This window comes from Oreochromis niloticus, linkage group LG1 (assembly GCF_001858045.2).
Source record: "Oreochromis niloticus isolate F11D_XX linkage group LG1, O_niloticus_UMD_NMBU, whole genome shotgun sequence".
NCBI classification, from domain to species: domain Eukaryota; kingdom Metazoa; phylum Chordata; class Actinopteri; order Cichliformes; family Cichlidae; genus Oreochromis; species Oreochromis niloticus.
The window spans coordinates 7943889-7969935 of record NC_031965.2 but is presented as its reverse complement, the minus strand read 5'-3'; the positions used below and the strand labels follow the sequence as shown (position 1 = coordinate 7969935).

At 41.1% G+C, this 26047-nt stretch overlaps 2 protein-coding genes across 4 annotated transcripts; one reads left to right on the top strand and one right to left on the bottom strand.

Annotated features, from left to right (window-relative positions):
• Positions 1-286: 286 nt before the first annotated feature.
• Positions 287-9221, bottom strand: znf414 (zinc finger protein 414). Of its 3 annotated transcripts, none has more exons than XM_013266336.3 (6): positions 9031-9221; positions 7490-7547; positions 2544-2654; positions 1543-1648; positions 931-1454; positions 287-670 (listed from the first exon to the last, which is right to left on the bottom strand). In XM_013266336.3, the coding sequence occupies exons 1-6, from the start codon at positions 9070-9072 to the stop codon at positions 501-503; spliced, it is 1011 nt and encodes a 336-aa protein (XP_013121790.1). In that variant the 5' UTR covers positions 9073-9221; the 3' UTR covers positions 287-500. The 3 variants fall into 3 exon arrangements, with proteins under 3 accessions (XP_013121790.1, XP_005463581.1, XP_005463582.1); XM_005463524.4 differs by lacking the exon at positions 9031-9221 and adding an exon at positions 8278-8555; XM_005463525.4 differs by lacking the exons at positions 7490-7547; positions 9031-9221 and adding an exon at positions 6044-6300.
• A 216-nt stretch (positions 9222-9437) lies between these two features.
• Positions 9438-26032, top strand: plekho2 (pleckstrin homology domain containing, family O member 2). The gene is made up of 7 exons (XM_005463526.4): positions 9438-9673; positions 15117-15263; positions 15494-15616; positions 18258-18362; positions 18465-18563; positions 21246-21518; positions 21622-26032. Exons 1-7 carry the CDS (start codon positions 9665-9667, stop codon positions 22921-22923), a joined length of 2058 nt encoding a protein of 685 aa, XP_005463583.1. The 5' UTR covers positions 9438-9664; the 3' UTR covers positions 22924-26032.
• The last annotated feature ends 15 nt before the right edge of the window (positions 26033-26047 follow it).

Genomic DNA, 26047 nt, shown 5'->3' with positions numbered 1-26047 from the left:
GTGTATAAACACACAGTCTTGCATGAATGGAGTTTAAAAGACAAGCTGATGGTTTGGAGGAAGTAACTACTGAAGTTAACTCAGGTTCATTCGCTGCACAGGGTTTAGTGATTTAAAACTATTGCACTCCTCTTCTTCTTTCAGCTTTTCTTTAGGGTTTGCCACATCTGCCTGTCATGGCACGCCAACCCTCTGCATGTCCTCCTTCACTACATCCATCAGTCTTCTCTGTGGTCTTGTTGTTTGTACTAGAAGTGACCCAAAAGTCAGATATTTAAACAAAAACTTTCACAAAAACTTCTGAACCTTTTATTCAAGAGGTGAAGATGTTAGATGCTCTACAGAAACAGTAATATACAATTTTCTTAGCATCATTACCCAAGCAAATACATGCACATTACTCCTGTGGGTGTTTCGCTCTGAGTCAATCCTGCTGTGCACAGCCAGCGCTCAGAATCTGGCTAAAACCTCGACACATACAGACAACTAGAGTTGCCACACTAAGTGTTAGTAGTAGAGCTCCCTGTATCTTCTACAGCTTTGATGCTGCTGTGTTTACTGCTGATGTGCAGGGTCATTTCCTTGCGGTTGGTTACCACGTGGCCACACTGTACACATGTGTAACGTCCCCTGGTGTGCTCCCAAAGGATGCGTCTGCTGCAGGCCAAACCTAATGCACAAAACAAATAATTGAGTTTTTTTATTTGTTCACTGATTAAACTTACAAAAAAGCAGTCAAAAGCATGCTAACGTCACAGGATAACTTTGAGGCTTTGCAAAAGGTGATGGGTTTCATCTGCGACCATTTTTAATCATCCTTTCAAAAACAATAATCATCCAGGAAACAACTTTATTTAACTACTGCTGCACTTGCGCTGGGCTGGGCGTAACTGTTCCCATGCTGCTAGTCTGCAGTGAACCCAAACTCACCTGGACTCTTCTTCCAGATAGCTGATGACCCAGGAGGAGAATGAGGTGCTGATCCTGGAGCAGGATGGATGGTCTCAGGTGACCTGGTCTGTGGCTGGTGCTGAACCTGGAACTCAGGAGGGTCAGCACTTGCTTTTGGACCATCCATCTTTAGACATGAGGGCATGTTAGGGGCTTTTTCCTTAGGCAAAGTATGAGCTTCATTAATGTTTTGAAGATAGGAGGTTTCTTGGAGAGGCAAGATAGGGGAACTTAGCAGAGGTGGGGGTGAGGAGTGCGCCTGATGATCAGCAGGGTGGATGGCTCCATCTGGGTTTGGGATTTGAGGCGGCAGTTGCTGGGGTGCGGACACCGACTCCAGCCGTGGGAGGTGCTGGTCTGTGGGTTTTGGGTTGGTAACAGCAGCAGGCTGAGGGAGTGTCTGTTCAGCAGGCTTCGTTTTACCCCGTGTGACTTTAGAACAGGTGTGCAGGTGAGTCAGCAGGCCACGGTATGAGCGCAACTTAGTGCGACAGCTTTCACACCTGCAGAAAGAAAAGCCAGACGATTGTAAACATGTTTACCGCTCACTGACAGCACATCGGCACATCAGGAGAACACAGGCCAACTCACTGGAAGAAAATGTTGGGTTTGTGATGATGCCTCATGTGCTCCATCAGTTTCTGCATGTTGGAGAAAGAACCACCGCAGCCAACAGTAGAGCACAGCAGCACTTTACCTGAGGAGATCAAAAATAGTGTTTGTCATCTGATACAACCTTTGTCATAATCTTATTAAACATCTCCACAGGAGATGTTTAATAAGATTAATAAGATTAAGGAACATGCAAAAACTGTAAGGCAAGATTTGTGGTGTTCAGCTATGATCTGACATTTAGAATATAACTATCAGGGTACTGGGTGAAAACCCCTCCCCCCTCTGTCCGACACATTTGCAGAACCATGAGTCAGCAGGTTATCTGATGGGTTCCTTACTTCTCTTATTACATCACCATTGTTAGTTTCTGCTTATTCCCTATGCTCTTTTTTTATCACTATGGTTTAAATAACATTTGAGTATCTATCATTTAATAGCACCAGCATTTATTAGAGGAATAACTTCGGACTACAGTGGTGTACGTCTGAACAGGAAAAACATTGTCAAACACTTGAACATTATTTGAGTGTTTTCAGGGTTCGGTTACACTTTATTCTACAGCAACATAACAAATAGAAAACAACACGGAGAGGGTGCGAAAAGTCTCACTGAAAAAAACCACAGCCGTGAACAACAACAAAACTCAGACTGTTAACTATTAATGATGACCAGTTACTTTAAGAGTCCCAGTAATCCATGACATGTGAATTACAGCAGACAACAGCACGTCCACAGTACAGCCATCACCGCCACACGTGTTACAGCAAACAACAGGCTTCAGTCAAACTGTCTGAAGAAATGATACCAAGTTTCATATCATGAACACAAAAACATGTTTTGATGGAAAGCACCTTTCAGGACTGGAGACTGATAGCAATAAACCATGTTTGCTTTTATTATGCGCCATAATCAATACTGGGTTTTTTCCAGCCACAACCTTATTTGTTTATGTCCACAGATGGAGTGCAGGACCTCACCAGGTAGAGACTGAGCCGGGATGTCATGATCTTTGATGTGGCTCTCCAGAGCACTTGTGTCGCTGTACACTCTCTTACAGGCGTGCAATGGACAGGGTATCCTCTTGTTTCCTGAAACGGACAAAGATGACTTTAAAAACTGACACAAACAGAAGTATTCATGGAACGCAACATCATGTAAATCACATCAAGAATTTAGTAACTTGTCTGTACCTGCTTAGCTAGCTGGGCTATTGTGAGGCATTCCTATACAGTATAAAATGCCAGACTTCATTAGATGTTTGAATGAAAGAAGCAGGCCTAAGTTTCACAGGCAAGAAGCTCAAAGTTTTTTCAGCCTTACAAACATGTTTGATTTAGTAATCCTTCTCTAAAACTGTGCTGCAGGGATGATGCTGCCTGTCTCCATCACTGACTGGGATACCAGACTGACACTGAGCTCTCCAAATATCATTAACTACTAACGTTAAGTTAGTACTTTCACACATGTAACTACAAAACTGACTTTTTATTTAGACCTTTTCGCAAGAGTCCAATAACATTTCTTTAAAAAAACCCCCAACTAGTCAGTCAGCGTCTTTAGCTGTTTCTAACGATTCAGTTTGTTGCTGCAGCTTTTAAACCCGCAGATAGAAAGGATTTGGGTCAGAGGGTGTGAAAGCAGCTGGCCACTGCAGGGAAAGTAAAGCTCAATTTGAAATTACTTCCTAATTTCTAATTTCATTTCCTGGAAAGCCCAGTGTTTACTACACTGCAAACTTCCACGCCATACAAATTGCTGTTTACTGCCTCCACCAAATGTGTAGTTACACTGAGGTCTGCATTGTGATAGTCCGGCCTGGGCCTCCCTCGCTCAGCTGACTGGACCGGGCCTGCGCCGCTCACCTGGTACCGTTCCCCGGTACTGGAATATGGGAAAGATCATTTTTCTCTTTATTGTACCGACACCCAGCCTTACAAGGTTCAGAGGAAACAAACCTTAAGCTCTTTAAAGACAAGACTATCTGAAGCTGTGAAGACAATCTGCCATCGCATCAAGTCAATGTAACTCTCTTACAACTGGTTCCATCAGCCTCATCACTACATTTTCAGACAGTCTCTCCCCACTGGGACGATTGGGGTCCTTGCCAAGATATGTGAGGACATTGCAAATGTACTTGGATTTTAGGTCGCAGGCCACCCAAAACTTGATCCCAAACTTGTCAGGTTTACTTGCAATATACTGCAGGAAACAGCACCGAGTCTTTGATCTTGATCTTGATCAAAGATCTTGATCTTGCGGGGGGTTACTAGGGTTCCATCACTACGTGACTGCTGGTCAGCAAACCTGGGAAACCCACAGATCATTGGAACTATGCCGCGTAACCGCTTCCAAGACATCATGCAACACCTACGCTTTGATGACAGGTCCACCCTCAGTGATCGAGCAAAGACTGATAAGTTCGCTGCAGTTTCCAGTGTGTGGGGATCATGTCACCAACTGCATCACGTGCTACAACCCTGGTCTACATATCACCGTTGATGAACAGCTCTTCCCATCAAAGACTCGGTGCTGTTTCCTGCAGTATATTGCAAGTAAACCTGACAAGTTTGGGATCAAGTTTTGGGTGGCCTGCGACCTAAAATCCAAGTACATTTGCAATGTCCTCACATATCTTGGCAAGGACCCCAATCGTCCCAGTGGGGAGAGACTGTCTGAAAATGTAGTGATGAGGCTGATGGAACCATTCCTAGACAAGGGCAGAAATGTTACCACGGACAATTTCTTCACATCGCTTTCACTTGCGCAAAAACTTCTTAGACGGAAAACCACCATCCTCGGCACAGTCAACAAGATTCGCCGGGAAATTCCTCAATCCGCTAGATACACAGATTGCAATGAATTCACCACTCAGGTAGGCTGCAGGTCTTTTGTGGTTCTATGTTTATGTGTTTCATTGTGTGTAAAAGTGCTATGGAAATAACAATTTATCTTATTTCTTAGGTATTTTCAACCACTGCTGCCACGCTGACGGCGTATGCGGCCAAACGGAAGAAGACAGTCTATATTCTTAGCAGCATGCACAGCGTGGTTCAGACTGATAACACCACCAAAAGGAAGCCAAGCACTGTCACCCTTTACAACACCACAAAGTGTGGCGTGGATGTGATGGACCAGATGGTGCGGGAGTACACGGTCCGCAGAGGAACACGGCGCTGGCCAGTTGTCGTGTTCTATAACATGATTGACATGGCAGCACTGAATGCACATGTGCTGTATCAAGCATGCAACGGGACGCAGGAAAGACGGGTGGACTTCCTGGTGGAGTTTGCAAGAGAGTTGGCTAACTCTCATATGGCTGGGAAGACGGCAAGAAAAGAACAGTTGCTTCGGACACAACCCTCCACACCTAGCCCTGCAAAAAGAGCCACGTGTCAGGTCAAACACAAATGCAAGAACAATCATGCCACTGTGCGATGTGTTCACTGCTACAGATACACATGTGGTAAATGCAGACTACAGATACCATAGCAGTGCCAGGATTGTGAGTGATTGCTGAAAATGTTGAAATGTACTCACTCACTTTTTATTGTTATTTGTAAATATGTGTACAAATGGTTGTTTTTTTATTTTTGTTTTTTTGTACTGTTTTATCAATAAATCTCAGCAACAAAGGAAATACACCCATGTGTGCTGATTTCTCCCTAAGGCAAACTGAAACACAAGTTTCCTTGTGGCTCAGGAAACTAACCACTCCAAGTGGTTCAGCATGGCCCCACCTTATTTACATAACAAAAGCAGCTGTTCACAGGTGATTAAGGATATTAGCTAAAAGCCTACCAGCCATTTGGCTCGACGGTGGGTTTTATAGGTAGAAAAGCCAAATGGCTCTTCTCTGGGACTTCTAGTGTTAATAACATCATAACTAATACTAAGTCATGATATAGTGAGGGGTCAGCATCACCTTAGACTGCTGTGCTGTCACAGAGGCGTCTTTACACTTCAATCATGTGTAACAACAGCTGTGTTATCACAGCAACCCAAACAACAGCAGCAGCACAAAGTCTTTGTAACCAGCCTGGTTCTTGTGTAACGCTTTTAACAGCCTGCCTCAATCAGCCATTCACACTTTCAGTTTAACAACCAAGGCAAAGCTGCCAGTCTGTATCTGCGGTTACATTATTGCAGCTGGCGTCCTCCTCGACTGTCTTTATTTTCTGCGCATTAATGGTGCGCAGCACAGCCAGACAGTAAATGATCGGTCCGCATGTGTCAGTCAAACATGGACAAGACAACAAAGCAAAGCAAACCACACGAAACGCTTAGAAATCGCTTGATTTTAGAACTTGTGACGGTTTCTTTTGTGCGCAGACTGCTGGCTGCCCCCAGCAATATGGCGAACACTTTGAGAAACAGCAGAGAAAATACGGCACCTACGTACGTACAGCTATCATTAAAAAAATTACAGGAACCAAACCGAAACGATGTTGGTATCTTTAAGAATGACTTCATTACTAACCTCCGTTTGCATTTTCAGCTGTCTGTACGGGGACACTGTCTGCAGACATGCCTGCGCCTGCTCCTTCTTCGCGTTTATTGGTGTTTGGCAAGAAACAACACAGTGAATTACCGCCACCCTGTGGTGTGGAGTGTGATCCAAGTGAACAGTTACAAAGAAGCGCTGAAGAAGTGACTTCTATCCCATTCTTCCAATCAGATTTCTGGGATTTTCAGCTTGGTTTCAACTTGGATGACAAGCATGCGTCAAGAAAGTTTCTCATGACCACCGATTAGTGCTGTTCACAGAGAGATGGAAAATGGCTGCAATCACAACACTGCAAAGATGTAGCCTTAGCCTTAGATTATAGCTTTCACCATCTTTCAGTGGCAATTATAATAAACCAAGTTAGTAGTTTGAGCATTCACAGATTGTAAATACAGTTTTTATAAACTGTCATGCCAATAAAGCACCATTTAAATCTGTTTTTGAGAGTGATATCCATAGTTGGTATCAGCTGGGATGTCTGTAATGCAGTTTGTTTAAAACAAAAGTACCAGTCTTTGTTTGTTTCTGTCTAGTACCACAGAGTGGATCAGGAAGCAGTACTGGGAGGAGCTGCTGTGCAGAGGAAGAAGGACTACTCGTTGGCTGTTCCCTTGTTGCCAAAAGGGGAACAAGTGAACAGGGAAGTGACCCTTTGGAACTAAACTATTGAACAGACCTGCTGTTTACAGCCTTTTTAGGATTATTTCCCCTTAATTGTTTTTTTGCTGTTGACAAATATAAAAATCACATTTCCTAGGCTATCTTTAATTGAGGGGGTGTTGGGAACTTCAAATTCGAAGGCTGTCACAGTATTACATCTGTAGTTAATCTGTCTCCCTCCCCAAGCACAGTTCTCCTATTTGGCTTCCCTTCACTGGCTCCCTGATGAATACAGAATTGAATTTAATATCCTGCTCCTTAAATAAAATATCTTTGGTAATCATCTTATCTTAATGACCTTATAGTACTGTATCACCCCAATAGAGCATTTTACTCTCAGACTGGGGGCCTACTTGAAGGGTTTGTAAAAGCAGAATGGGAGGCAGAGCATTCAGCTTTCAGGCCCCTCTTCTGTGGAACCAGCATAGGGCTTTAGTTAGTGCTGGATCAGGAGCTGAGTGTTTCTTCTCCTCTCACCATTTTACTCACTATGTGTTTATGCACCATTCTGCATTTAAGCATTAGTTATTATTAATCTCTGCCTCTCTTATGAAAGGTAAAATATTCTTCATCACCTTTATATTATCAACTGTCTAGTCACTCATCTAGACAGTAGTTTTTAACCACAAAAATAATTACATTCCATGATAATCCATCTAAAAAATAAAAAAAATTGCCGTGTCTTTGTCCATATCGACGAGAATGGAAACCTCAACACTGAAGTTTACTGGAAGCCCACACACACAGACCAGTACCTACCCTGGAACACAAACGTAGGGTGACAGGACTCTTCAACACCTGGCAGAAAATGTTCCCTCTAAGGCATAAGAGAAAGAAAAGGAACACAGACATGTTATCCCAACTGGGCCTTCATCAAATCAGCGAAGATGCACAGTAAAGAAGGTCAGACACCAAATAGAGAGAATCAGACTGACAAACGGAACAACACTGTCATGCCTTACATAGCAGGTTTATCAGAGAAACTTCTCCAAGAACGACATCCCAGCCACACACTCAGACAAAACCTGGTTCATTCCAAGGACAAAACTCCCAAACACAAGCTAAACAACACAGCGTATGCTGTGCAGTGAAAATCTGACTGTAGCAAGGAGGAAGAGCTGCAGCTTTCCAGTCTTTCAATGGAAGTGGTGACTGTGTACAAAAATATGAATCAATACATATGAAGGTCAACTTCCCAAGCTTGCTCTCTGCTGTGTCCCCCATCTGGATCCATGGCTGTAGTTGTCCCTGATCAGACTAGTGGCCCAGTACTTGCTCCAGCAACTTGCAGTTCACTTCACTTCTATTCAAGTTTTTGTTGTTTAAAAGTTATCCCCAATTCATCATTGTACCATCATAAGTGGTACAATGAAGCTTTCTCTTACCATGTGTCCTGACAAAGTGAATAGTTGCCACTAACCTTTGGAAGAGTTGAAACTGCCCTGCCCTTAACTACTGAGTGTGTGGCATGTGAATCTTCAAGATAGGAAATAACTAATGCGAACAAAGGCTGTATGCTACCGTGTATCTGTGCTGCAAGTGTGTACCTTCAACCTCGGGTATGAGTTCCTCTGGCCATGCCCGTCATCAGCAGTGTTGTCCTTGTTGCGGCAAGGACAACTCTTTAACTCAGTGTCTTCTTTGATTGACTTTGATTGCACTGAAAACAGTGTAATCATAGTCACATTATGCTGTTTCTGGAGCTTCCTCTTCTTCTACCCGTGTGATTGCCAGACTCTTTAAACATGGGTCGCCTTGTAGAATTCTTTGTCAATATTCTTCTTCTCTCCCCCCACCCTCCAGAAGAAATAAAAATATATCCACTTTCTTCCACTCATCCTTATTAGCCTATCCCAGCTACCATGGGGCAAGAGGCAGTGTACACCCTGTGCAGGTCAACATTCTGTTGCAGGGGTAACAGGCAACCATTTCCCATCAGAGGGACTCATATGCATTTTTATACCAGTTCTTCTTACTGACCTGTTGCCAATTAACTTAACATTGGCTGACTTTTTTTTCTCTGTCTCTGGAATTACACACCTTTTCCAAGGATGTAGCTGGCATCAAAACTTTTTTTTTTTGATCAAACTGGCCTCATTTGAGGTATTGCTCCCTGAAAACTCTTAGAATGTCTTTTAAAAGAAACATAACTAAATAAATGACTAAATCCTTTGCTTTATTAATACTTTGCTGGGGTGATACGTTGTCTATTTTCATTCTATTTCAGAACTGGATTAGAAAGATGTGTGCTACAGATTTCAAACATAACCTCAAAAACCAACAGGAACAGCCACACCTACCAGGAAGTGCTGAGTGAATGAAGTAGTGACTGTAGCGAACATGCTAGGCCACAGCACTGTTAGTTATTATGTACAACGAAAAGAAAGTAAACAAACAAACAACAAACCCCTCCCCCTCCCGCTGTCTGCCAAGCAGTGGAAAAGTTTCCTGCGGTTTCATCCACGGAGTGATGGCCGAGCTGTGAGTCTGCTTGTCAGCAGATGCTGGAGATGCAGCTGCGGGTCTTGTTGGTCCGCTGCAGACGCAGACGCAGACGCGGGACCGCAGACGCAGACGCAGATGTCCACTTTAACGCGAGCGTGCTGCGAGGATGCGTGGCTGCTGCACGCGCACACACGCAGGCTGCTCGCGTTGCTCCTCCTCGCAGATTTTTCAGTTCAAGAGTGTAAAGGGACTTCAACCGGAAACTACTTTTTTTTTTCTTCGAACTTTTTCTGTCAGAAAAAAAGGAAAACGGGCCGACCCTCCGTGTCATAAACGGTCCATTTCCTTATTTTTACTCATTAACGTATGCGCTGGAAATGTGTCAGCTGCCGGCCCGCAGGCGACAACTGAAGCGTTTTTGGTGAGAAAGGGCGACGTCGAGTGATTCTGGGCTAGTCAGCAGCCACATAACGGAGCCCAGTCTTTATCATGGAAGATGTGAGTAGTCCCTTGAGTCTTACTGCGTGTGCTGCCTGCCCTTGTTGTGCTTTTGTTTCGTGACAGTTTCACCACTTTTGACAGGAGCTTTGAATCAAAGCACCCCGTGACGTTAGAATAATGTTTTTTGCAAAGGCGCGATCAGCTTCTGAGGCCCAAAGAGTGCTGGTAGTGTGAAGCTGGACCACTTTTTCATGGAAGAGTCAAGCGAAGCAACAAGTTGTTAGGTGACTTTTCCAGCAGCCGGGCTTGCCTGCTTCAGTCAACTGCAGTGAAAACGTTCTGGGGCTGGAAACACCTGTTCACCTGTCTCCATGTTACCGATCCACGGAATCTGGTCCTTCCAGCACAGAGTCAGGGTGGAAGGACCATAGCCAGGGTAGGGCGGCAATTCCACCCACAAACTGACCGCGTTAATAAAAGAGCGCAGACAGAAAATGTGGAGCCTTTTAGAGAGAAACTTTGGTAAACGCGATTAGCGGTTCATCACTGGCTGCCTGGTTAGTTCTGGCAGGACAGCAGTAGGACATGCCGAGCCTCGCACGGCCACATAAACAGGATAAAAAGGCAGAATAGAAGCAAACGGAACAAAGTTGCTGAAGTGTACGTTTGCCAATTGTTCTCAGAGTTTCAAGACTGGGTTAATGAGGGCCGCTCTTATCTTAGTACGTTATGATTTATGAAAACCTGCGCGCTGCAGTCTCAGGATCAGATAGTCTGATCATCTGCTGAAAACACTTGACGCCTTTCACTCAAAAACATCACAGTCGTCACCCAAGTCACAGTATGCTATATATGACCTGCACGCCTCAGTTACATTTGGGCATTTTGAGGAAGCCAGTTTACCAGAATAGGGAAGTCAGAAAGAGACATACTATGTCAACTACTGTATGTAAGTAACTTGTTGTGCACACTTAATGCATGTGGTGCCACGCCCTTTGAGTGGGATTCATCAAAAGTATGCAAGTTTGTTAGCTGCTCTCTACCTTCAGTCTACAGTGTCACAATTAAAGCAGCAGGCTCTCTTTTCCACTCTGTTCAGTCTGGAATTTGCAGTGCTGTCAGTGAGATCAGTTATTACATATAACATCAATATGACATCAAATGGAACTACTGGAAGATTTAAGAATGTGTCAGAGATCAATAAGAAGATATTTGAGTCCTACATTTTCACTGTGTGGGCTAGCTTCACAAAGGCTGTCTCTAGATCATTAGCAGGTCAGTCTGTGATCTGCATGTAAAGCAGAACTGAAACGAGTACATGGGCATGTTTATGCCTGGAGAGTCCCGCCATGTGACTGTGTTTCTGTATTTTTAATTTGCACTTCCCTGCTTACCTATTTTCTTAAACTTGCACCCAGAAAGAGTCGTAGCCCTTCTGTGATGATCAGTCGCCTTGGCTCTGAGTCATCTACACTCTCCATTCCTCTCTGACCTATTCAGAGAAAAGAAAAGAAACTCACATTGTTGTCGGGCAGAAAACAGCTCTCTCATCATCACAATCAAACTCTCTTCCCTACAATGGATGAATGTCTGCACACCATCATACTTTGGGTCCACCTTTCATAGTAAGCAATGGACAATAAGCTGTTTTCATGTCAGAGAAGGGCTTAAACTTCTTTTAAAACACCAGCACAAAACATACAAAGACATCAAGGATCTCATATTGTGTAAGTTGAATTTTAATAAAATGCAAGGAATGTTTAATACTATGAGTGGCAGTTAGCTGACACTGATGCATACAAAAAAGAGGCCTGATTCATAACTATGAGTCTCAGTGATATTTAAGTCATTAACAGTCATAAACACAGACAGTGTACTGGCAGATAAATGCTATAACAGGAGTTGTTGAACTGGTGTTTTTGGTTGTGCTAATCTTTGTTTGGAGAACAGTGAGTCCAAAGTGCATTTCAGTAGTTTTCATCCCCTGCATTCAATATGAAAAATACATTTGTAATGCTAATGAGAAGCAGTACATATTTATTTATTATTTACATTTGGGAATTTGTAATGAAGAACTGTGTGCACTAAAATAGCATACGTGAGACTTTATTATAAAAACAAGACTGTGGGTGTTAATGTGCTATGTGCGAATGTTACGGCTGCAAGAGTGTTCTAAAAAAGGTGTCCCCATCATATTATACTTCTTTGGCCTATAGAATATGAGCTGTTCTGCAGAGTTTTGTGGCTCTTTACCATAGAAAGTTGACTCAGTTTTCACTAGAAATGAACAGAGACGCTGCTTTGCAAAGACTTACTAAAGAGTAAGGACCACAAAGTGGAAATTTTTGCGAGGTCAGTTGCTAGCAAAACTTTAGGACACCACTGTGGTCTGTGGTGTTATATGTAGGCCTTTTAAATGATGATTCAATCTAGAGTGGACTGCAATTTTATACAATAAGTTGACTTATTGAATAATAGTGCTACACTGATTTTTGATAACACTGATAGTGTTATTCACTCTACAGTTGTGTGTGGAACCTACTAAGGCTTAAACAGTGAAGCTGCACCTCTTTAAACTTCAGGTATTTGGTAGGTGGTAGGTACTTGTACTGACTGGCTAATTGTCAAATAGTCAAATACTATATGAGTGCCAGATACACCCTAAACTTAAAGTACCAATTCCACAAAAGCCCCTACTCTGTTTTCTAATCCTCTTCTAAGACCCAACTTGCATGAGATAACTTTGCTTAGTATCTTGTCACTTTGTAACTGTACTATAATTTATCCCTGCATGTTTTTTTAACAGAGCGATGGTAGGTAGGTGTTGATCCATTTTTGCAGCAACCACAACACCACAGATAGGAGAGGTAATAGATCACAAACATGTGTGGGCAGTTTTAGGTAAAACATTGTTTCACGTCTGACTTCCTGTTTAAGTCCAAAATTGGAACCTTGTAACTTACCATCTGATATCATAGTGCAGCGCTGTAGCAGTCAGCTCAGGCTTGAGTAATGGAAACCTTTCTGTGTTCCAAGGGTTTGAGCAGCCCTACACAGTACTTCCACCCAGGAGCACCACTGACTGTTCTAGTTATGCTATCACTTTATTTTGAAAGCTAGCTTTTCATTTTTGCCCTTTTACCCTTCATTTGCTGCTGCGGCGCTCTTCACCAAGATAAGAGATACTCTGAGTTACAGTAAATGTGCAAAACCTTAAGAGAGCTCCCACTTAGCCTAACCCATAATAAGAAATAAGGTTATTTGCAGTTGAAAGAGGATCATGGTTTAAACTGACTAAACGTTTCCATGAAGCAGTATTTAAACATTATTGCTCAAACTTTCAACATTAAATGTCATCTACCTGCACTCTGCATTCAGAAGCACCTTAAAAATTGGCTTAAAAACTAGGATCAGATTTATCACAAGGCTCATTATTCAAAAATATTGGCATTTTCAGCATGGGATTGAGTAGGAATGGATAGGTTGGATATCATTTCCGGCTTAGAAAGCTGCACGGTATGCCAGACCACAGCTGATCCACTGAATTCTGTACCGTGTTGCTGTGTAATACCCAAAGCATGAGCAACAGCACACAGGTTTCTAAAGCCAGAACAAACCATGCATAGAGGAAGTTAACAGCAAAGTGACAGCAGCGTTGAGGTATTTCACCTTATGTACACCAGCAGGTTTTATTTTTGAGTTTGCAGTAGTTGCTAATTTAACCACAGTCTGTGGCCAAATCAGCCATCTACTTATCTACAACTCAACAAATCTATGTCTAAGTTGAGTCTGACTTTGACTTAAATATCACATAATGACCCCTAGTTTCTTCCTCACACTGGAGATTACACAGTTTTTAGCGCTGGTATTGTCTCAGCAGTCTGTATAGGAAGACACCTGACAACAGGTGTTAAAAGTCAGCACATCTGCAAGCAGTCTCACTTGAAACCAAAGGTTTGTTCTTAAGAACACAGTACACAGTAAAACGAGACAACGTTCCTTCAAGAGCTTGGTGCTACAAATGACATATAACAGACAAACAACAGAGGACTAGTAAAGTGCAATGTGCAAAAATGGCAAAAAAACAAAACAAAGACAGTGCAGCAGCCGACAGAACAGAACGATACAGACACAAGACAGTGCAGGCACAACAGTGCAATAGAAATGTGCAAAAGACTGAGCATTGTGCAAAAAGTCACGTATAAAGGTGTGTGTGTGTGTGTGTGTGTGTGTGTGTGTGTGTGTGTGTGTGTGTGTTTCAGTCCAGTCACTGAATGTTCAGGAGTCTGACGGCTCGGGGGGAAGAAACTGTTTCGCAGTCTGGCAGTGAGGGCCCGAGCAGAGTGAAGAGTGTGTGTGAGGTTTGCGTGGGTTCCTCCACAATGCTGGTGGCTTTGAGGTGTCTGTGATGGAGGGAAGAGAAGCTCCAATGATCTTCTCAGCTGCTCTCACTATCCGTTATACACCTGTATCAATTTGAGAGAAAGGCAGATCTGAAATGTAAAAGTGAGGTCAGAGGTCAAATATGATATTGAATGCAAACTATAATGTGATTTAGAGTCCCATTTTCCAGTGTCATTCCCCAAATGTCCATACAAACAATGGCAGTAATAAACATATTTTCTATATAACTCTATATATACCTTTATTATCAGGAGAGGTCAAAGCGATCCTGTTAACATTCAGAATGACATGCAAATGCTACCAAAAACAAAACCTCCTTGGTGAGGGTGATAACCTCAGTATGACTCAGTTGCCTGGAGTAATCCAAATTCGGTGCACTGCACACTATTGTTTGACGACTCTTGTGCCTTTAATAACGACTGGAGTGTCCTTTGTGACGTCACTTGTAGGAACCCATCCAGAAAGCTGCTGCAGTATTCTCCTGGATTATAGGTGTCGCCACTCAGATGATATCACCACATAGACGCTGATATATGAGGAGAGCCCTGCTCTCAAAAACCGACATAGATGTAAAAGTTGGATTTAAGAAATAAGTACATAAAGTTTTAAAAACATGTTTAGAGCCATCTTCTGTCATTATTGAACGTGATGCCATGTGATTGGTTGGTTGCAGCTGATAGACTTATATTAGTTTATGTTTACTAATTAGTGACAGAATCGATGACACAGAGGAAAATAAGGACTCTACAAAACTCCAGGAAAAACAGCACTTTAATCACATTGACACATCCAGGCTTCAGTATCTTGACAGTTTTTGTGGGCTGTGGGTGACAAATAACTATTACTAACTACTACTTGATATAACTTTTAATATGTGCTCATGCTAAAAAATCACTTTAGTTGTTCATAATTTTGGATTCCACGTTGGTGAAAATGTGCAGAAGAGAATCAACACCTCTGTTCTTTTCCTGTACAGGTATATTGTACGACCGTCGTTTAGAGCAATGATAAAATGAAAGTGAATCTAATTATCTGCATCCTGCGAGTATACTGATGTGTATTTTGAGTGTGACTTCCTTCCTCTGTATCAATACAGGGTGCAAAAGAGGACCCAGCCCAGAAAGAGCCTAAGTTCCTGAGTAAGGCTGGCTGGTTGAAGAAGGGCTATGGCAGACTGCTGGCAAGCTATAAAGACCGCTACATTCAGGTGGAGAAGACAGAGATTGTGGTGTATGAAAATGAGGTATATAAAGTTTCAATACATTGGGTGTGAGAATATGAACTTATATCAATATTGCCATTTAATTCTTGTAGTCTTGTAGCTGTTAACTTTTATTTAATATCAGATAATCAAGTAGATGGTCTAATTTCTCTCTTGCAGGACTTGTTGATAAGATAATAAGCTAAAATGATGTTGGCTTTATCCTCAAATTATATGCACAAATTTCCAAATATCAGTCATTTGTGTTGCAGGACCTACAGAACTGCTTGGAGAGGCTTGACCTTGAAAATTATGACAAATGTCATGAATTAAAGAGCCCCTTCACGAAGAAGCAAAGACTTATACTCATACGATCGGCAAAGTCCACAAATAAGGTGAGAGAAGAGTCTATCTCTCTATCTCTTTCTGTCCCTGTCACAAACATTTGTCCTGCCTGCACAAAGAACACGTTGTAGATCGTGGTGCTGTTAAGCAGCAGCCTCAGATTAGTGGTTCTGGTTACAGCGATGCTGGTGCAATAGCCTGCAGCCAGTGATGCGAATGCTGCTGTCACAAATGGCTCAGAATGATGTGGTGGAAGCTGCATCCAGTCCTCCAAAGGCTGATTTGATAAGTGATGAAGGAATATGACGGGAAAATTATGTGAAGGACTGCTTAGACTCTGGTAAAATGTGATAAGTGGCTGAAAATCAAGGTAGCCAGCAGATGAGAGGAATGACAGTTGAGGCTGCAGGTAGTTTTTGGTATTTCACAGTTCTCAGACATAGTGTCATGGGACGAGCATCAACAGTCATACTCCCTACAGGAAATTTGCTATTTTCTGATAAAACCTTTGGGAGTTAGAGAAGTTAGAGTTCTTTCCTGATGTACACACGTTTATTAACTCTGTTAATAGGGAGAGCAGTTATCAACTGCTAAGTAAACAAAAAGGTTTCATCTGAAGAAAATATTGGCTAAACTCAGGAAGGAAAAATGGCGGGGAGTACATGCATGATTTAATGGGTACTGCACAGAAGGTGGTCTTCTCTTGGTGAGGTTTCATTGTCTTTTCTTTTTATGGTGAGATATCTTGAGCAGTAACTCAGCTGTGGTCGGTCATCAGGAGTTGATGGACTTTTACTATAAATTCTGGACTTTACTCAGGGAAGACCAACCGTATTTTTTCGGACGATAAGGCGCACCAGATTATAAGGCGCATTAAGCGAAACAGATAAGTCAGATAAGTCAAACTTTACTCAGTCATTCTTCTTGCTTCCTCCACTTCCGTACCATTGATTCATTTATGTTGAATTCTCTCGCAGCTGCTCTATTCCCATGTTGTTGCAGTATATTAATGACTAACCTCGTATTGTGGATGGATTATCTCAGTTGTTCTCCTGACTGAAGTTTGGTCCGTTTACAGCATCCTGCCATGCGATTGCATTTGTCCCTAACCATCGGGAACCCTCACGTTAACTTTTATCGAATATAAAAAAGTTAGCGTTCATCCGCCAGCTTCACTGTGTTTGTTATGCTAACATAGCTGTGTCGCTAGCGATCACGTAGCACATCTTTATATACCAGCTAGCCCAACTTCAGTAACCCTACAAACGCCACTGCTGTTTAGTTTTCTGTCTTCATTTATGTTGGAAGTGATAGCAGAGCTGTACGTTTGAATTTCTCAGAAATCTCTTAGTCAGAACATGCTATATCATGTTTAGGTGGAAAGTAGCGAGCTAACTTCCTGCTAACTTCTAACTCTGTTAAATTTAAAATTCTGTTTTCATGGATGCCTGGATGTTAAACTTAATTGTTACACCTGGTAAAGCAGCAAGGTGCACTGTCAATTTTTGAGAAAATTCAAGGATTTTAAGTGCGCCTTATAGTGTGGAAAATACGGTATAAGAAGTTTAGCGGTACTGTTTAAAAACAGGAACCTTATCACTAAGCTGTACAAGAGCAGCTTTGACATTATTACCAAAGAAAAGGGATCTGGGCCTGCTTAAAAACTGGAAACCGGTTTTACTGCTCTCTACAGGTTATAAGTGTCTTTCCAACAAATGAGGAATTCACCTCCAACAGGTCGTGGCTTGTTGACCCTCCTTGAGCCTTGTTCTGTTCTTCCTGACTTAGTTGAGTTCTTCCTTCCCACTGTCACCAAGTGCTTGCAAAGGGACCTGCAACTGATCTTTACTGGTCTTTAAATAGTCTTTATTATATAAACATCAATGTATGTAAGAAGCTCAGTTGAAATATTCCTCATCCCCTTTACATTATCAACTCGTCAGTGGTCTAGACACCGAGCTCTTTCACACGTCTGAGCACTCAAAGCACGTTTCATGACAAACCTCATTTACCTGCTTGAAGTTCTTTTTTCTATGCCTAAGAGCTTTTAATCTAACAACACTATTTGGAGTACACCCTGGACAAGTCACCAGTCCATCACAGGGTTGAATATGAATATTACCAGAGAGTTGTTGATTGACTTGAGAAGGAAGAGGATGACTATATGGCCCGTAATTATCTCTGGACAGGATGTTGATGTGGTGGAGGACAAACTGAACTGGAAGACCAACACAGAGGCTGTATATAAGAAGATTTGCAGCCAAAGCTATAGTGGAGAGGAGGTCTCTGAAAAACCTTATGGATAATCCTGACCTGCCTCTACACCACTTACTGAACACACAGTGGAGCATCTTCTCCAACATACTGATTCAGCTCCATTGCCACAAAGACAAATAGAAGTCTTTCATACCCCACGCAATCAATAACTCTCTAATGTAATATACCTATCTGGCACATTTGGGAAATGTGGCCTAAATAGATTATTTCTTATTCATAAAACACACAATAATTACTCAGTCAGTTTCAGTAAACACCAGCTGTTATATTAATATACAGTCCATTCCAAGATGAGCACATTTTTTAAAAATAGAAGAGAAAAACTGCCAGTACTCCTGTTATTGTGTCGCAGATCTTCAGTTTGATTATCTACTTCAGTTTGGGTTGACTGTTGTCTGCTTCATTCATTCACAGGTCCATGATGTTAAATTCCAGGCTCAGACAGCGGAGGACAAGGAGGCTTGGATTAAAGCCCTCAGTGATGGCATTAATCGAGCAAAGAACAAAATTTTTGATGAGGTAAGAATGCGATAGAGCCATACATTTGTCTTAAATCCTGTCTTTGTCTGGGTTTTAATAAACATGTACTTTTAAAACTCAAATTATTTCTTATTTTCACAGGTGAAGGTTGATCAAAGCAGCAATTTAGAGCATGTTACTCGAACAAGACCGAAAGGGAACCGCAACCGGCGTCCACCGACCAGGATACACATGAAAGAGGTGCGTGTGAAATCGAAATAGTTTTGTTTTAATTTGCTGTTAATACAAACTTTGCTTTGCTTGCTTTGCTTTACCTGCAGCTTTGATTCATTTGTATTAACTGACATGAAACCCACATGGTAATTAATCACAGTAACTACATTACTGAATGTTCTGTTGTGTTAAGGTGCAGAGCCAGAATGAATGTGATTAGTAACGCCGGGATTTACCTATTATTTAAAATCAAAAATGTCAGTGCTGTATTCCACTAGATTCTATATTCTAATAGAAATGCTGTTTGTTTGGGCCCAGTACATTAAAAATAAGCCGCCAATCACAGTGACTCTCACTGCAGTTTTAGATAGATTTATATTATTTAGATTTGATATCATATTGACCATTTATGGCAGTAGGGGGTTTTGACTGCAGCTGTGCCATATAATAATGCCTGTGATAATATTGTTATTGTCACAATGTCATTGCTTGTGCAACAATAACACAAGCCCAGGCATGTCTGAGAGTAAGAGCAATGTATCACCCTCTGATAATAATTTAGTACCCAAAAAGCAGCGACTCCAACAATCTCCAACAAAGCACAGTACTTATGCAAGAAAGGAAATGACTCCGAATGTCACTGAAGAACTGGCGAGTTGCATTGCATATCACAGGAAGCGCAGATAGTGGATGGAAATTACTGAGGCTTACATGGTGGGGTAGGAAAGCAGGCTCCTGTTTCTGTAAGCATGTTCTAAGTTAATTAAGTCTGACATTAGCAAAACACAGAGTTTCCTGTTCCAAAACAGCCAATCAGAGCAAGTTCGATTAGCTCTGAGTATGTTAAGCCTGAGTTAAGTGTGATTATATCATTCACCATGGCAACACGTAAACAAAAAGCGAGTTTTAAGTTTTAATGGTGTGATTTAATATGAACAGGTTTCAGTGCTTACCACGATATAAAAAGAGTCATTTTAATCAGCTTGGGCAACTTTGTCATCATCACAGACAGAATCAAGTTTGATATAATATGTATCATTTTATTATATCCACGATCATCATTCAGCCAGCTTGAATTTTCATTACATGAAGCTGAATCCTAATTTTACATTCATTTTAAATGTATTTATTCAAAATGTGCATAATGTATATAAGAGAAAAAGTGTGGAGGAACAGATTAGACAGTTTACTGATGAACCTGTGAGATTAGTTAGCAACCCAGATAGCAACAGACAAGAGGTGGAGCCACCCTTTGCTCAGATTTATTCAGTAAAAGGTTTTTCTGCACTCATTTATGAACTTTTGGTTTCTTCTATAATTCCAATAATAAAGAATTCAGTTGTTTCTGCCATTGTTAAATAAAAATGTTTGAAATCAGAAAAACTTTAATGTTCCCAGTGTAAGTATTTATTTGATCTAATGTCAGCCTGATAGTTGCTGCTTCACATTCAACTAAAAAATCATAGTCTTTTGAATGTAAGGTTTTCTCAGAAAAGGCAAACATGTCACAAATGCCTTGGCTTTTATAGAGCTGTTTATATACTGACCATCTAGATTTGAGATATTTCAGGACTGGATGTCTACAAGACTGAGTCAAAAAGTAATTTGTGTACTGATTTTCCTAAAGCTTGCCTCTGACTTATGCCCTCATTACAATAATAATTAAAAAGGCTAAGACATTTTTTACCACAATGAATTTTAAGTGAAACAGATCCAGTTGAAGTTCAGATTTCCAGCTTTAATTCAGCAGGTTAAACAAAAAGATTACATAAAAATGTGAAGAACTAAAGCATTTTTAAGACAACCTATTCATTTCAGGGGCCCAAAAGTAATTGGAAAAATTAACTAACTGAAAATAAAATGTTCATTTCTAATACTTGGCTGAAAACCCTTTGCTGGCAATGACAGCCTGAAGTCTTGAACTCATGGACATCACCAGGTGCTGGTTTCCGCCTTTTTAATGCTCTGCCAGGCCTTTACTGCAGTGCCGTTCAGTTGCTGTTTGTTTGTGGGCCTTTCTACTTTTTCTATTCTATTCTAAATGAAAGTATGTATGTGGATTATATTGTACGATATGGCAAATAGTTCTCAACTTGAACAACATGAGGGATCCCTTCCACCCAGCCCGTGAACTGTTCACCTCCTTCCCTCAGGCAGAAGGGTGCATAGCCTCAAAGATTGTGCAACATTCTGCAGTACAGCTTCCTCCATGAGGTGAATGTTATCTGAAACACTGGTATATTCTCCTGTTTGACACTCAGGTTCTAAACGTGTTGGCTAGCAGTACAGGTCCTTAGAATATGTGTCAGCTATCACAATCAAGCAGGGACTGTTTATCAGATAAGGGGGTGGAGTCTAATTCACAGAGTTCACATGGGGTGAAAGGGAGAATAGCAAACCCAGTGAGGGTAGTGACGGTCTGTGAAGGCAAGGGTGTGTGATGGAGGAGGCAGCAGAGGGTTGTAAACTAAATCTGTTAAAGAAACTTTTAGCTTATAGGCCCACTGCTTGTGTCTCACCTTGAACCCACTGATTTAATTTGCACTACTCCACAAATCCTTGGTACTGCTCTATTCTAGTTTGGCCTCCATCCTGCTCCCGTAGGTTCCTTAAATTTCCTGAGCTTAACCCTTAGGTCATGCTGAACTCTACTCAGTTATTTCCTGTCCATGTGCTCTGTGTCATTTAATCATGTATCTTTTCTTCTAGGTAGCCGATGTGTCATCTGATGGAATCCTGCGCTTGGATCTTGATCTTGAAGATGCTGTAATGCCTAATGGAGCACATTATGCCAATGTTGATGGCAGTGAGACCTCCAAAGAGAAACAGTTGGTGCCAATTACCGAGGAGGAAGCTCAGCCAGATCCAGACGTCAGTCCCCCCAAAAAGATCATCAAACCTCCAATGCCGCCTATCAAGGAGGCTAAACCCAGCACAGCACTTGAAGATGAACCTCAAAAGAATGATGGTTCAGAGAAAAAGGTATGTCTAATTTTTCTAAATATTGTAATTGTGAAATGTAACATTTGTGCATGTCTTTGTGTTTGGATATCATGGCCTTTAAAAATTGCTATAATATTTGAAGGTACCGATGCCCCCATTGAAAGAAGCAAAACCCTCTGCTTCACCTGTTGAAGAAACTACAGAAGAGGCAAAACCTGAGAAGATTTCTGAAATCACTTCTGATGCCAGTAAAAAGGCAGCTCCACCACCAATGCCTCCCAATAAACCCAGCTCTGTGAGTAATGTTGATGCTTTACAGTCCAAGCCACACTCTCACCCTCCTATGCCTCCATCCAAGGAGAAGAAGCCCTCCCATCCTGGCTCCGAGACAGACCAGCAGGTTGAAGGGATTAGTACTGAGGATAATGAGAAGGAAGATGACAGTAGGAAGGAGACGATAGAAACAGCCGTGGAAACAGATGAGGCAGTGCAGCTGATTGCTAAAGAAACATCACCTGATGTGAAAGATGATAAACACGAGAGTCCTAGCACAGAGGAAACAGTTAGCAGCAACACAAAGATGGTATCTGAATGTGGGGAACAAATACCAACTGAGGCACTGAGAAAGAGTCCAAGTCCCCATCCAAAGTTCAAGAAAAACCCTGATGAATGTGCTGAGCCTGACACACAGCGGATAGAAAGCTCCTCGGCTACGAGTTATCCTAAAGAGGGACCTGACAATACTGCCTCAGTCATTTCTGTCGATTCAAAAGATGCACTGGCCGAGAGTGAAGTCCCCTCTTTGAATGACTCAACCACTGAGAGCCTTACCCTGAGTCCACTGCTCTACCACTTGTCCGGGGAGAAAAAAAAGCAAGATGAGAAATCTGTAGACAGTGGTCAGCACTCAGATGATGAGAGTGAAGGCTCTGGAAGTCAAGACACATTGGTAGCTGCTACAGCTGCACTCAGGGGAAGCCATTCTGCTCTCGATGTGGCGGATGCTAGTGAGGACAACATTCAGATATCTGTTATTTTAAGACCAGCACAGGTCACAACAGTGCCTCAGGTTAGCTCTAAGAACATAAAACCCATCCCTCCTCTCAAGCCCTCAGCCAAGGCCAGGTCAGCCTCAATTGGAGATTTGCTGTCTGAATCTGATGCCTGTAATCAGATGAAAGAGTCTAGCAGAGGTGGAGCTGTAAGTGCTGGGGGTTCTAGTGATGATGTTATTAAACTTGAGACTGAAGTGGCTCTAGAGATGGAAAAGACGAGCAAGCTTTTGTGCAAAGTGTCCCAGGACCATGGAGGAAGTGAAGAGGAGGATGTACCGGGGGATTTGCTGGCTGAGGCCATGGAGAAGCTGAAGAAGGCAGACCACGTCCTCAGGGAGGTCAAGAAACTGAAATTTGCAACAAACGGAAGCAAGAGGAAGAGTTGGTGAACGTCAACAGACTGACTTGAAATTGACCAACTGATAAACTCTTTACCTAGACAGTGATAGTGCAGTCATATCATGGAAAACGTAAAAAGGCCCCCTCTAAATACAATTTGCCTAAAAGTGAAGGGAAAGTGGTATTCTGTATCATCAAAGACGAGCTTATTCACTCTGTATGATCACTGGTGTGCAGGCCTGACCTGGACACTGTATTGGATTCAGTTCAGTTCAATTTTGTTTACAGTACTGTGCAAAAGTTTTAGGCAGGTGAGGAAAAAATGCTATAAAGAAAGAATACTTTCAAAAATGGAAGTGTTTATCATTTATTTTCATCAATCAACAAAATGCAGTGAAGGAACAAAAGAGAAATCTGTGACCAGCCTTTGCTTTCAAAACAGCATCAATTCTTCTAGGTAGACTTGCACAAAGTTTTTGAAGGAACTCGGCTGGTAGGTTGTTTCAAACATCTTGAAGGACTAACCACAGATCTGTGGACACACTCGATGATGTTGAGATCAGGGCTCTGTTGGGGCCATAGCATCACTTCCAGTACTTCTTAATAATAATAATAATGTATACTTTATTGATCCCCTTGGGGAAATTCCTCTCTGCATTTAACCTGTTCACTCAGTGAAGCAGCTTGTTCTTCTTTACGCTGAAGATAGTTCTTAAAGACTTTGGCTGTATGTTTGGGGTCGTTGTCCTGCTGCAGAATGCATCTGGGGCAAATAAATAGTCATTTATATTTCTGAAAGCATTCTTTAAAGCAGTTTTCACACCTGCCTAACACTTTTGCACAGTACTGTATATAGAAAATCACAACAACAGTCACCTCAAAGTGCTTTTAAGGTAAAGATCAGAGAGTTTTTGAGTGTTATGCTTTTTAAATGGGCTATGGTGTGCAAAATTGGAAAGTCTGTGCAACAATATTAAACAGGGTTTAATGAATGGCTGGAATAGTCTGATGGACAAAACTGTCTTATTGTCGATGGTTTTGCTGCACTTGGAACTTTTTGTGGAATTATTTCTGATGGATGTTTTTCTGCAGCGGAAAGTAATGTGTTACTGTATATTTTCTTTACTACTGTGTTTTCTTTTGTAGATACAAAATAATGGCCCTTATTTACTAATATGTGCGTGGGAACAGTCTTACCCTATGCAAAAATTGCACTGGCTAATTTTGTTCTTGCACGTGTTTCATAAATGATTTACTTTTGGTAGTAAATCAGACTCTAAATCAACATGGTCATGCTTGCTGTGTGCAATAAGCATAAAACATACAGCCACACCTCCATTTCCCTGTATAAATAAATTAGTTTACCTGGAGGTGAAGTGAAAAACGCAGTAATGTTGTGAGAGAGCAGCCTGCACTGCTAAGGGAGAGACACACTCACTGTGACTCAAGTAAAATAAGTTTGAAACTGGTGTAAAAAGACCCGACAGAGTATAAGAAAAAGCAGCTGGAAAGTCTGTCGGCTCCACATGACAAAACTCACTCTATGAACAAACAAAAAAATTAGACTGCAAGTGAAAGAAGTCTTTTTTTTTTAATGAAGGATAAGATAATTTTAGGGAAGATAAACTGATGAAAGAAAAAAGACAAAAAAAGATAAAAGAAATACTGGAATATGTTGAAATTAAAAATGTTTCAATTTAGTATTTTGTTTTCTTTGCATACAATTTTTTATTTAATTGTAACTGAGCATATGGTGTTTTGTAAAACTGTTAATATTACATGAAAGCAACAACAACAATAATAATAACAATAATAATAATGATAGCAATTCCTAATACTATTAATAGTAGCTTTAGTTGTAGTAGTAGTATTCATTTTATAGAGGTTAAATGTCCTTAGGCAGCCATTTTTGTTTGTTTGTACACATGGTCAGAGGTACTAATTAATTTGTTCCTGCAGTGCAAACAAATTCAGGTACGAAAATATCGATAAATCATGGATTTGTGCGTTAACCCTTGCTACGCACAGATTTGTCTGTGTGCCTTAACACCTTTAATGTTTCTTAAGGTAATCTTGCTATCCAAAGGGATTTATGAAAAAAAAACTGGAAGCATAGCATCTGGCTTTAGTCATCTCTTATTCTGTGAGCTCTTCTAGACGGATAAATGTTTCAAATACAGGAGAAGTGTCAATACATGGCAGGTCTTTGAAAGTTCTGTTCACCCAAGCTGTGAGGACCAACAAAGTATCGATGAATCAATACTTTAACCTCCTAAGACCCAAACTCTTTCATGGCATGCGTTTGGGCTGAATGGGACCTGATGAATGTAAAAACAAAGAATTACCAGATTTTTTTTTTTTTAACCTGATTTCTGTTTCTGAGAAAAATGAAATCCACATAAGAGGACATTCGTTTTAAATTTCGATAGAACAGTTACAGTATAATGTCCTCGTAAGTGGATATCAGGCCCTTGTAGAGCAAAATTTAGTATTTTGGTCTAGACAACTCAAAATGTGATGTCCACATTTGTGGACGCCAGGTCCTAGGAGGTTAAATATATAATATATAAATATAGGTTAAATATATAAAGCTACAAATAAGCGCTCCTGCTAATGCCTAAAAGCATTTCTAATCATTTGTGAACCTCAGAAGCTTTTTTCTCTCCTTTTTATTGGGAAGTTTTTGCTGACAAGTTGCTATTAGAGAAATTATAATTTAATCACCGCCTTTATGGTGTTTATCACTGGTGAAGGAAGATGTACGGTGTAAGTAAGGATCTATTCAGACTTTTAACATTGATAAAGCAAATAAAGGAATATTTTTACTTTACAGGGGTTTTTTTTATCATTAGTAATATAATTTCATTAATGTACTGTATATTGCACAGAAAAGCACTTAGAGCAGCTCTCACTAATGCCTATTACTATTCTCTAATACCTGTCTTTGTTTTTGTATGGGGGGTATGTGCATCATTCTCCATCGTCTGAATGTTGAACTGATTATTAATGAAGAATCTACCGTGGTTTTTTTAGTGGTAGAAATGTAATTTTTTTGTGCCCTCCAGAATATGTAGCCATATTTTCATAACATTAGATCGACTGAAGTTTTGTACTCTTTGATAAAGTTTGCTATTGCTTAAATAAAGATAAATGATTTACTTTTGTTGTTATGTC

Bases quoted from the DNA above. Each gene is read 5' to 3' on its own strand.
- znf414 (XM_005463524.4), bottom strand. From the start codon at position 8,409: ATGATTACACTGTTTTCAGTGCAATCAAAGTCAATCAAAGAAGACACT. The intron at 7,548-8,277 runs GTACACACTTGC...CTTATGCCTTAG, and splicing joins ACTCATACCCGAGGTTGAAG to AGGGAACATTTTCTGCCAGG. The intron at 671-930 runs GTGAGTTTGGGT...TTTGTGCATTAG, and splicing joins TATCTGGAAGAAGAGTCCAG to GTTTGGCCTGCAGCAGACGC.
- plekho2 (XM_005463526.4), top strand. The intron at 18,564-21,245 runs GTGCGTGTGAAA...CTTTTCTTCTAG, and splicing joins CCAGGATACACATGAAAGAG to GTAGCCGATGTGTCATCTGA. The intron at 21,519-21,621 runs GTATGTCTAATT...TAATATTTGAAG, and splicing joins ATGATGGTTCAGAGAAAAAG to GTACCGATGCCCCCATTGAA.